Here is a 12981-nt window from a genome sequence, read left to right as displayed (position 1 = left end):
ACTGCGTACAGCCGGACTGCAGATATTGTGCATTTTATTGTTATGCTACGATTAAATAGAGTTTTGGGCCTGGAATCATGTGGTTCCAGCTTGAAGCTAAAGATAAAAATATATTGAATGTTGAAGTGTTGTTACGTTTTGATATACTCGTAAGTAGTTATTTACTTTTTCATCTTCGGAACTGATATAAATGCTCTACCTACAGACGGCGACGATTTGTCGTGCACCTTCTGCATTTTGCATTGTTTTATGGTGTTTTAGTGTCCATTTTGGCTGATTTTTAGTGTTATTTTAGGATTCCAATAGGAAAGGATTCCGGTAGGAATAAGTAAACAGAAAACATATAGATAACATCTCTTTGTTTGAGGTATAGGTAGAGTCATTCACGATGACGCGTGCCGTGGTTTTTATTACAATGTCATTAATGGCTAATTATGACAAAATCACGCGTCTTCGTGGATGTCACTAGGTTTAAAGCTATGTAAATTACCTACTACTTAAATCAGGAGCAAATCAAAACTAAGTTTGCTAACTAATTCCGGTCATGAAATTCGGCTAGAAGCAAGGTCTCATGGTACAAAAAATCCGAAAATCGACAATTTGAACTTAAGTACCTAGTTATCACAGTTACTTACATACAATTCTTTTTTGCGATTGGTAACTTAATGGATCATGCATTCTTAATGGATTAAGGATCATGGGTTGACATCAGAGCTCGCACCTCTAAATTTTTCGAAAAATTTACCACAAGCTTTAGGAAAACATCGTTAGGAAGCCTGCACAACCTGCGAAGCATCTCAATCGTGAGGTGAATTTGAAGTTCCTAGTCCGCACCAGGCCTGCGTGGCAACAACGGTCCACGCCCTCTCATTCTGAAACATCTGTGTTCAGCAGTGGGACGTATATAGGGTAGGATGATGAACTTTAAGTAGGTAGTTTAAGAATCTGCCACGTTATAATATGGCAATGTCCATTTTTTGCACAATTCAAAAACATCAAGGAGTTCCAAGTTTAATAGTATATTGTGTCTAAAGGGCGGTAAATAAGGAATAACGAACGAGAGATGAGTCGATGTTCGTAATTCTAGTACCGCCCGTGCGACACAATGTTTTTCATCACATTTGCTAGTAAAATCTTATATTTGTAAAAGAAAAAATACTTATAATTCTTCTAAATATTGGCGATACCTTTATTGGCTGCGCTCTTGGTAGCGCCGCTCTCGCCCCTCCCCCTCCCGCATCATGCGCCCGACGTGCGTGTGCATTTTTTGGTCCTTACCGTTGGTACTTAACGTTACCCACTTAACGGTACTTGATGACCCAATACACATGATTATAACGTTAAAAAAACCGGCCAAGAGCGTATCGGACACGCCCAAAATAGGATTCCGTAGCCATTACGGAAAAAATAAGTAATATTTTTCTAAGGATTTCGTATTTTATACGGAATCTTCCAAGTTTAGGTATATTTTATACCTTACGCTGCTATTTACTCTTAAACTACTAATAATTCTGAAGCAAACTTAGCCGTTATAGCTTTACTTGAAAGTTTGATATATTTACTACCATTCGAAATTTTTTCAAATTTCTCCACCCACCGGTTTAGATTTTAGAGGAGGCGGGGGGACGCACGATTTTAATGAAAATTAGCACTTTAAAGTTGAATATTTTGCAAACAAATCACTGAATCAAAAAATCGTTTTAGCAACCCTCTAATGATTTTAAAAGACCTATCCAACGACACCCCACACTGTAAGGTTGGATGAGAAAAAAATATCACCCCCACTTTACGTCTATGGGAGGTACAAAAAAACATTTTTTTTTGAAATTTTTATTGTACTTTTTTGTCGGCATAGTTTACATACATATTCGTGCAAAGTTACAGCTTTTTTAACATTGATAGTCCCTGAGCAAAGCCGCGGACGGACGGACAGACAGACAGACAGACAGACTTTAAACCTAAAATTGCTAAAAGTGAAGCGGTAACGTTTCGAGTGCTCTGCCTACCCCGTTTGGGAATACAGGCGTGATGTTTGTGTATGTGTGTGAAATTTTTCGATTCGGTAGCCAGCGCCATCAGGCTTGTGGTTCAGCACTACCCGAGTAAAAAAGTTTGAATTCCGTGATTTTATTAAATTCCCAAAGTTCACATCGTGGTATTGATTTATAATTGCATGAAGAACACCCGTAGGCTATTTTTTAGAAAGTTGTCCAGGGGACGTAAACATGGCAACGAGGTACATACAAGCAAGACTTGATCGACCCATTTAATAATATTATGTAGTAGGATTTCTAACTGATTTAAATTTCTACTGATACTTTAAGTTCTTACCGGTAGGATTAATAATAGAAAGGACAGGTTATAGGCTAAAATTAGGGAATTATTGCAGTCAATTCTGAGAAGTCAATAGAAAAACGCGTATCGTCAAATAAAACTTTATTCCTTACAAAGTGGATACGACCAACATTTTAACAATACAAAATGAAGCAGTACCGCAAACTATTTACAGAGGCTGTAGAACTACACACTATACTTACACAAAGAAAGGAATTGACGTGTAAAAGATAACACTTAGACATTTGGAAAAGCGCACAGTTATATTTCTAAAACGTGACTAAAATGTGAGCGTTCAACCTTTGCATTCTCTTTCACTCATTCGAGACTTATCTAAACTAGCCTGTTGCCATTGACTTTGTCCGCGTTGAATTTGTTTATCCCTATCCCGCGGGAACTATTTATGCAATTTTCCGGGATAAAAACTATCCGTATACCAATTTTCATCTAAATCCGATCAGCTGTTTAAGAGATGTGATGTACAGATTCAATTATTAAATGTAGTGCGCTGGCAACGGTGGCGCTCCCTTCGCACTTCCGACCTGTCATCGGTGGCGAGTGAGCGTCTGCTTGAGCCAGATCGTATCTACTCTCAAAGTTTGGTTTTTATTTTTGGACATGACATGATGAGGTAACAAACAAACAGTTTTACAAACTTTGGCATTAAATTTATAATATTAGTGGGATGGGATTTGATTTATATTTGAATTTGACGAGTCGCTGAGAGGCTTTGAGGGCCAAATTTGAACTTCGTATCTTGCCGTCCCGCTGACGCTCATTATTATTTAATACGAGAGTGAGAGGGACGGTACGATACGAACTTCAATTTTCGAATTTTGTAGCAGCCCCTTTGTGTGGCAAACGCTTTTGATTTTGATTGAGAGAAAACATGTCATATAATATTAGTTAGGTAGTCAAATTATTCTGGAATATTAGACCAGATGGTTAAGTTAGTTTTGACTGATTGCAAGCAAGGCTTTTTCATACGATTTTATTTATTTTAAATGTTCACCCCTTTGACACTTGTAGTTAGACTTTTTACATCGATTAACGTATGGAAAATTTCACAACTTTAATTAATAAGATACATTGAAAAATATTTACACGGATGCTGTCAAACTAACCCAACTACTTACCTTCTCAAATATTACGAAATAATTTGACTTTGTATATTTATTGCTCTGCTGAATTTAGGAAGTATGAAGATATTTTAACTGGTAACTTACAAATAATGTAAAGTCATTTGATTCGCATTGAATTCAACAAGTATAAATAATATTAAGGTAAAATAAAATAACATTTTTAAATTTGCTAATTTGGTCCTTCGAACCAGATAAATAAAACAAGTCACAGTAATTTCAAATTGCTTTTCAAAAGTTGGATATTACTAAATTCCGGGTGCAATGCAAAATTTTATAAACATCATGGATTTTTTTGATGAATTCAGACACTAAAAATAAAATAAATCATAACATAACTTATCTAAATTTCAATTACACCCTATTGTGATTCTACACATTATTGCACTAAAATTTATTCATAAAATTCTTGAACACCTGAAACAAACAGATTTTTAGGATAATGTTGATTCCCAAAAAAAGGCTCCCAAAATAAAACTGAATCACGTACCAAGGTAGAACCTTTTCATAATCAATTTCGCTACGATTTCTTTGGCAGATGTATGGAATGCCAATATAACATAGTAGCCCAAAGGTTTCACCCTGTTACGTGATTCAGTATACGTTACCGTTGATTATTTGATTGCTAGTAACTCCGCAATATAACAGAACTAAATAGGGCTTAAGCAGATTCCTTCATATATTTTTTTCTAACATCTGGTAGCATGGTGTACGGTTGTGTTGCTCTGAAGATGAACTCTAGTAGAGTTCTGGTTGTAGTGTGGTGGTGGTGGTGATTGATGGGTTTGTGTGATTTGTGTGTGTTCTTACAGTGGAGGAGTGGAGTGGAGTGGGAGGGTGGAGTGGTGGAGGAACTGCATGAACACGCATATCTTGCATACACTTAGCTATCATAAGTTCGCGGGTGAGCAAAGAAATTCTTTTAGTTAATTGATATGGACCCCCGAAAAGTAACGCCTGATTCAATAAATTATAATTAAGTATTTCGGGTTATTCCACTCTATTTAAGACCAGCAAAAACCCCTTCATAGCAAAAACTTGTTTGTCGTCTAAAAATAATAATCTTGTAGGTTAAATTACTACCTATGACGAAGAAATGTAAAAAACACGCAGTGGGTTTTACACGGTGTGTAAAAAGTGTATTTTTTGGGCTTTAGCTTAATAGATAGTTTTTGCAATGAGTGGAAAAATTCAAATGTGCAGTTTTTGCCCATTAAAAACTAACTTTACTTGACCTTTTAATGCTTGGCGGTGTTGCGGTTGTTAATTACCATGGGGATAAAAGTACTGGCGTTACTGTTCGATGCTTTAAGGTTGTTATTAGGCTGCATTTCTTAGGTTGCATTACGAGGAATATGTTTTTCGTGAACCAATAGAAACGCTTCATTTACCTATCCTCGCACAGCACTGCTCTATTGGAAACAGCTGAGCGGAGCAAAAAACAGGTAAACGAAGAGTTCCTATTGGTTCATGAAAAATACATTACTCGCACATCTCTGGTGGAAACGCAGCTTACAAATATAAGTTAAAATAAAATGTCTATACTTATGGCATATTAGGCAAAACTCTGCGCAGGGGGCGACACTAGAGCAAACAGCCATGACAACGACACTTCTCTTTATATTTTGTCGCCATGACAGATCATGACCAAAGATACAGTCAAGTGCAAAAATATGTATCTATTCTAACCACTCAAAAATATGTTACCACGGCCTTATTGCGTCGGAATAAGAGTCGGTGGTACATATTTTTTAAACGTTGAAAAGTTCATATTTTTACACTTGACTTATAGAAATCACGATATTATTATATTTATTCTGCCCTCCTAAGCCAAAAGGCGCTATCTCAAAAAAAAAACACGTGTTATTAATACCATTGTGTAGCTTAAAACATTCTGCATGACATGGTGTAAATGAAAGAAAAGCATTTTTTTTTTCAAAAAAATAATTGAAATAAATATGTTACTATGGCATTAAAGATACTCAAAAAAACTGTTTTCGGTTTTGTGATAGTGCTGCACTCTGACGGCAGAAAATTGGAGTAATATTCCATATTAGTTTCAGTATCCATCATACAGCGGTACGTTTTTTATTTTGGCATTTGAATAATAATAAAGATAGATGTGAAATCGTCACTACTTTTACAAAACCTCGTATCTCAAAATCTATATTTTTTCTGAGTGAACTTTATGAGCATTACTTCAAGGTTTAATTTTGTTGAACTATTGATTTGAGATACGAGATTATTTCAAAGTAGTGACGAACTGGTACTCATTTAATACAATAATTGACTTGGCGCTTCGGGTGTCGTCGTATTCCGATCGAGACCCGACTTTTCGCGAAGGAAAACCATTCTACAGCAACTGTGGTTATGTTGATAGACACGAGCATTAGAACATTTCGTTACTACTTTAAAAAAAACTAGTACATCAAATAGATATTTATTTCCGAGTGAACTTTATGAACATTACGTTAAGGTTCAATTTTGTTGACATATTGATTTTAGATACGAGATTATTTTAAAGTAGTGACGATTTCCAACTTTTCCATGTGTCACTATGAAAATAAGTAGAAAAAGACGTGGCTTAAAATTAAATAAACAGTTTAGATTACTTATGAGATTGATTAAATTTAAATATGATCTTTAGATTAAAATACCACAAACGGGACTTATCACGCTAAACACGCAAGCCTACTCGTGACCACGGCCACTGTAATGTGGTCGAAACGTCGAGGTAAATATTACTCGTTTGAAAATCACGAAAGTTTTAAACATTATATGATCTTTAGATGTAGGACACGTGTTTAAGAATCTATGATACATTTTTATGTGTCATTTCCTACCTAGCGAGTGTTGGCGTCAAACAAAGATACACTTGTTTAGTTGCATGACAAATCTAACGTAAATTAATTAAAAACATGAATAAACTTCTTTAACTGACGGAATCGATTGATGTGATGACCGTCGAGTATTATTAAGGATCATAAAACACACTTTTTAAAAGCGTACTCTTTATCAACATACAGTCAAGGAAACTGAATCATGTACTAGTGGAATTTTTAACCGACTTCAAAAAAGGAGGAGGTTCTATGTTCCGATGTTTGTATTTTTTTTTTCGTAATCTATTTCGCTATAATTTCTTTGGCAAATGTATGGGATGTCAGCATGACATTAGTAGCACAAAGGTTTCGTCGACTGTACGCTTGCCTAATAAATATAGTATTCCAAATTGTATACTTTCCAATATATTCACTTTGCAAAATGTATATTTTCCAGAAACATACAGTATTTTTAAGAATTACTCTTTTTTAAATAGTGCTTTTTCAAGATAGTGAGATTTCTAAAGAATAGTTTGGGAATGTGCACATTTCGTAAGCTGCTTTACGATAAGCCTTCTCGTACTTATATGAAATCTCGTATTTCATAAAACTTTTTTTTACTCACTCAAATACATCTGATAAAATAGTGTACAACCAACTCATAAAGCAGAAAGCAGAGTCTAAACGTTTAAAGTATTTCATTAATCCTTACCTACAACAAAGTTTTATTTCATTACAAATCAAAACTTACAATCGTGAATTTTCATCACCATCCTCTTTTAAAACATTTGAATAAAAAACTGCCTGTTTCACTTGTTTCAATTATTCACACCTGAAAACATATAAAAGTTTATAGTTTTCACAATTTCAGTACAAGCGTAAAAATAATTGAACGCATGTGATACAGTCAGTTAAAATTTCATTTATTCGGATGTTATAAATATAATTCGCACCACATTTTGACAGCAATTTAAAATACAAATCGGACTAGTGTTATACTGACAAGTGACAACTCTCAAAAGTAGTGTGAAAGATAGTGTCAAATTAAACTATTCAATTACACACTCCATCTGATTCTTCCATCAAACTGACCGTGGGAGGCGCCGGCATCGGCACCGCCCAAGGTCGATACATCCGTCCTTGTCGCGCTAGGCGTATTGCTGCGGGTGCGAGAAGGCTAGTAGAAGAATAGCAGGCGTTCCTGAGCCGTGCCTGAGAGTAGACGCCAGCCGCGTTTGATGTTCAGGTACTGGATGATTGCACGTACACAGATTAAGATGCCTGAAAGAAAACACAAATATTAATAGGGAACATTACTTTGTGTCCCAAAAATGTATACTTCGTTGAGTCTTTTGCTGGATTCTTCTCAATAGATGTTTTTCGGAACCGGTGGTAGGTTTTTTTTGACATTCATAAGTGCTTGTTTATGGTTATTAAGGAAATTAATGATGCTTTATTATATTATTATTATTAAGTGCTTGTTATAGTCTTAATGGAATAAAAGTATTTTGAGTTAGGATTGGATTTTTTTACACCTTCAGTTGCTACTAGTTTCAAATGTGGCCAGTTTGTAACATTTTTGTAACTTTTGAGGTAATAATATGATGTCTGCCGGGCTCCCACATCTGAGTTTTTCGAAATTCATGTGCAAAACTACATTTGAAATTTACCATGACCTTTACAGTGAAGGAAAACATCTTGAGGAAACCTGGAAAAACTTACGAAGTAATTCAATGGTGTGTGTGAAGTTACCAATGCGCACAGGGCCTGCGTGGGAATTACGGCCCAAGCCCTCTCATTCTGAGAGGCGGCCTGTGCCCAGCAGTAATTCAGCCTATTCAGTGACGAGAATAATACGAATGTTTATTCTCGAGTCTCGGGACTTGGGTCTTGGTCGTTGAGCAGGACATATAAAGGGTGGCTCATTTAGATCGGTCAGTATGGAAAAGTCTGAAACTATAAGACCGTAACGAAGATCTGTTCTTAGGAACTAATTCATCAATTTTAATAACAAGAAAAACTACATTCATACATTTAAAAAAAACTTGAACTCAAGTCGGGTATCAAACCCGGACGTTTTGAAAAATAAAACTTACATTATTAAAGAATATGAAACAATGCAATTTAATCATTCTAGATATTGTGTTTCATAGTAACATTAATTGCTTATGTATGACCTACACTATCGATATTCAAATAGTAAATAATGTAAGTTTTTTTATGTTTCAATGCAGTTTTTCTTGTTACTAAAATCAATGACATGGTTCCTGAGAACAGATCTTCGTATGTCTTATAGTTTCACTTTCCTATACTGACCGGTCTAAACGAGCCACCCTGTATAGGCTGGGATGATGATGATGATGAATAAGATGGTTAATCACCAAAAGCCATGATGAGCCACCAGAGCCACGAGTTCTCGTGGCTGGCGAGCTCGGTGGAATGTTTGACGATGAGCGTCCACTTAGCCAGCGACAGTCCGAAGCCGGCCAGCGCGCCGTAGCGGGAGGCCACTGTGTGGCAGAAACACATCAGCAGGAGGAACCCGATCCAGTTGAACAGGAATGCCACTGGGGAAGATAAAATAAGTTTCTATAAGCATCTTATTTAGCTGGCAACGCTCAATGCAAGTAAGTATAGTGCTACGAGAGTTGAAGTCAATGATTACACACAGCTAAATGAAGAACTGCTTGCATAAAAAGGAGAATAAATGAAATGAATGACATGTTCTTGTGTGCGTGACCTCAAATCTGGTGGCACTACCTATATGTAGCCTATGTAGGTCTCCTTACTTAAGACCTAGATGTGGGTCTAGGCTAGGTGTGGTTTACTGCTAGTAATTAATTAGCTTAACTCTTGATTATTTTTTACACAGAAAGAATTAGACCACTAGTTTCTTAGAGAAATTAACTTCATTTGACCTGTAGATTGTCCCCATAAAGTTAACGGATATCATAAATAACACGGTGTATAAGCAAAAAATTCCACTGCTTCATCATATATCATATCTGATTGGGCTGAAATTTAGCAAAGTTACGCAAGTCCCGTAACAATGCAATAATCTGGTAGCAAAATCCTGGTGATCTGGCCAAGATTGTCTTCTCATAACGAAACTCTTTCGGAACTCGATTTACCGGTGGGTTTTCATGCATGCTACCTTGCCGCAGGGTCGCATTCCCTTTGAGTAAGATCAGCATCAATCAGCAGAATAGGGGGACTGCTGCACACTTACCGAAGAATGAAGTGAGGAACATGATGTCTGTCCCGAGCAAACTGTTCTCGGGGTCTAGTGGCTCGCCACCCTCCGTCGGTTCGACCGTCACGAACGCCGCAAATGTGGGGTGGTGTGGCGGTGGACCTTGCATCTGTAAAAAACGCATTTGAAATTTTAGATTTACAGCAATGTTAGTGCTTATCCCTCTTTTCCATCAATAAGACCTTCCTGGACTGTTGGCAAGGAAATCATTTAGGCATCAATCTGAGGTACTATCGAACAAATCGAATCCTGCGTGACCCACAGTGGAACCTTTTTGTAAAATAAGTTATAGTGACATCACATTGCTTGACCAAGAAATTCATTATATTGTCTTATTGTGAGAAAGTTCTATGGTGGGTCAGGAATCAAATAGATTGACTGTACCTATTTATATTTATTATATTTATGCTATGCTTGGATACCTAATGTAAGAAAATCACTCTTGTAGAGCAGCGATGTTAAAGGTTCACGTAAGTGAGGGGTCGAAATGTGGACGTTGTCAAGAAACAGCGCATGGAAAGGTCTAATCTATTAGCTAGATGTGTTGATAAAACAGTTTATTTGATATAACATAGCTATTTCAACAAGGAATTATTCATTATTATTCATGATTAACCGTTAGAGACAGAGTAGCCAAACACCTAGGGGCCCCGCGTCGACTAGACGCTCCGCGTGCGTATTAAAGAAATTTAAAATGTTTCATAAAGTGAAAATTTAATTGGATTTTTTTAAAATATCCTATCCTTTCTAAAAATAAAATAAAAACTATAGGTTATTTTTTTTGGTGCATCTCAACTTTACAGTAAAAGAGCTGATGCACTTCAAATGGTTGAAAAGGGACCCTGAGTATTGCTGATCATTACAGACATAACATCCTCATTGAATTCTGCTTTGCGATTATAAAACAAATATTGCATTGGTTCTTACCTGTGGCATTCCCTCTCCTTCCATTTGTTTCTCACGCTGTACCTCCTCATAGGTGGGCAGCTTAGAGTTAGCAGCCACATCGTAAGGAGGAGGCGCTGAGAAATCAGCTTGTGGTGGTGGTATGTCTTGTATGTTGTCTGGAAGTACATAAAAATGGTTTTAATTTTTCAATAACATTATTCTCTATTTCACTGTCTTTATGGATCTCTTTTGGCTAGTGACTTTTGACTTATTGTCCAAAGACATATTTTTAAATGATTAATAAGTTCCCATGTTAACTAGTGTGATAGTGTGTCAATGGCCACATAATATTTCGACTGCTGCAACATACAGTACCAAATCTGCAAATTTTTTATTTTTTTATTTTTATTGTGCCATTTGTAAGCGAATTAATTGTATAAAATGACCTCTTGTAAATAACGTATGTAGTATAACTTAGGGTATCGCAGTTTTGTGACAAATTTAACTTTAGACCACATAAAATATAGTTCATTAGTATTATTTATAAGATAGCAGCATTTAGGTTAATTGTTATTTCACCTACTACCAACTTCTAGCCTGTTCAATGACATAATAAATTAAACAACCATACTTTAAAACATATTGCTCATATACAATTTTTTATTCGATTATCTAAAATCAATATGTTGAATAATGATATTCATAAATTGTAGTAAAGAGGTATTTATATTAAAGACATTATTAATACAAAAATTCAGAGTTCCAATGATTATTGTCTAAAATAAAAATATAAAATGATCATTAGGATGTAAAATTGTATAAGAAAATTTTCGATGCTTCAATAATCGAATTTGCAATTTTATATGAGCTTTGGCGCACCACTTGAGAACATTGTTTTTTTTATGTCAGGCTCGTGCACTAAGGCTTGCCTACATCTCAGATGGGGATGTATCTGAATATTGAAATGAATATTATTATAAATATCTAATGTTTAAAAGTCGACAGTCAATATCAAAGTAGCTTAGGTTGGGTTCATTATTTTGACTGTCAATATTTTAACTATTGATATTTCAATTTTCAATATTCAGATACATGCCCTCTCTGACTAGGTAGGTAGGTAGTCCTAGTAATTAGACAATCCTGCGGAAATTAAGTTAATATAGCACCACACCACCAGTATAGATAAACAACAGTGTAGACGTGAACATACGTCTCAGTTTAATTAATTACAATTTACGTTATTGTCACCACAATTGGCTATCAAGGAGGTAATTAACCTCACATGACAGTAGTCACATGCATGACAACCATGCGTGAGTCATCAAAACAATGTATTATCAATCTGTGATTGGAAGTGTGTGAGATTGCAGAACAATGGTATTTTCAGTACATACAGTTACATATACTGTTAAGTATACCTATGTGTTTTGTATGATAAGATTATACTTTGCCTTGTTGAGTAGAGCAACAATAATATGTAACATTACTACTACTATTATTACATAATTATTTACATAATATATATTATTAACACTACTTGTTAACCTAAGATAAAATAGATATCAAATATTACAAGAAACTAAGTGGAAAATTACAGTTCCATACAAAACTACTTCCTGCCATTGATTATCACAAGGTATAACTAAAAATGTTATCTAACACGAAGTTGACATTGTTACCAAACCAGTGACTCATAATGTGTATGCAAACAATACTTTCAAATTAACGTTATCATGATGTTGGCAATAAAAATATTGATAAGGAAAATAAATTAACTTACTCATACCAATGAAAGGCGGAGGCATATTGGAGTCTATTGACGTAGGCATATTACTCTCAGATGCGCCGGCGGGCATATGTTTTTCCCACGAGGATGATTCTGTGAAATATAACCATTTCACTTCGCTTAAAACGCAAATAAGTTACATAAATAAACGAGTACACAATCACACTTTGCTTATGACCACGTACATTTTACTTTCGTCGAACATACAGTATTTATTTCTTACAGTTAGACTCGAAATGTTTAAATGCACTTTACGAATTTAAAATAAATCATAAAGCATTGATCGAAAAACACGAAGATTATAATTTTATCAATCACAAACGGACGTACTAATGTACTAAACACTCAGTGTAGTGTCGTTCAAATCGTAGCATTTGCTTGGCTTGAGTTTGGGTTTGAGTTTCACATAAAGCTAGAACAGCATCATAAACAATAAAATTTGAATCGAAAATAAAGAAAACATAAGATTGACTTATGTTTTATATTGCTTGAGAGGTCACCTTTTTTACTATAATGTAAAATTAAAAGGTAATGAAATGATAAACACTGGCTGTGCAAATTGGACAAAGAGACATTTATTATGAACGTGTCGTTTAAAACGTCAATACATATTGTTTTACTCTGGGGTGCTACTACGAAATGCGAAAATCTACGTTTGTATCATACCGTCCTCTACTCTCGTATGAAATATAAATAACAGAGACGCAGTGTTACCAGACACCCGCTTTTCCGCTTTTCTCGCGTTTTTGCCACTGGCCCGCT

The 12981-nt window shown here is 35.5% G+C and overlaps 1 protein-coding gene across 2 annotated transcripts; it reads right to left on the bottom strand.

The window, feature by feature from the left end:
- Positions 1-6565: 6565 nt before the first annotated feature.
- Ndfip (Nedd4 family interacting protein) lies at positions 6566-12276 on the bottom strand. Of its 2 annotated transcripts, none has more exons than XM_074098213.1 (5): positions 12214-12276; positions 10473-10609; positions 9522-9654; positions 8674-8859; positions 6566-7573 (listed from the first exon to the last, which is right to left on the bottom strand). In XM_074098213.1, the coding sequence occupies exons 1-5, from the start codon at positions 12260-12262 to the stop codon at positions 7470-7472; spliced, it is 609 nt and encodes a 202-aa protein (XP_073954314.1). In that variant the 5' UTR covers positions 12263-12276; the 3' UTR covers positions 6566-7469. The 2 variants fall into 2 exon arrangements, with proteins under 2 accessions (XP_073954314.1, XP_073954315.1); XM_074098214.1 differs by having other exon boundaries at positions 12220-12275.
- Positions 12277-12981: the final 705 nt, after the last annotated feature.

This window comes from Choristoneura fumiferana, chromosome 15, assembly GCF_025370935.1.
Source record: "Choristoneura fumiferana chromosome 15, NRCan_CFum_1, whole genome shotgun sequence".
Taxonomy (NCBI): domain Eukaryota; kingdom Metazoa; phylum Arthropoda; class Insecta; order Lepidoptera; family Tortricidae; genus Choristoneura; species Choristoneura fumiferana.
The sequence above is the reverse complement of the archived record's forward strand: the minus strand, read 5'-3'. Positions and strand labels throughout refer to the sequence as shown.

Bases quoted from the DNA above. Each gene is read 5' to 3' on its own strand.
- Ndfip (XM_074098213.1), bottom strand. From the start codon at position 12,262: ATGCCTACGTCAATAGACTCCAATATGCCTCCGCCTTTCATTGGTATG. The intron at 10,610-12,213 runs GTAAGTTAATTT...ATGTACTTCCAG, and splicing joins TCCGCCTTTCATTGGTATGA to ACAACATACAAGACATACCA. The intron at 8,860-9,521 runs GTAAGTGTGCAG...TATCTTCCCCAG, and splicing joins GTTCCTCACTTCATTCTTCG to TGGCATTCCTGTTCAACTGG.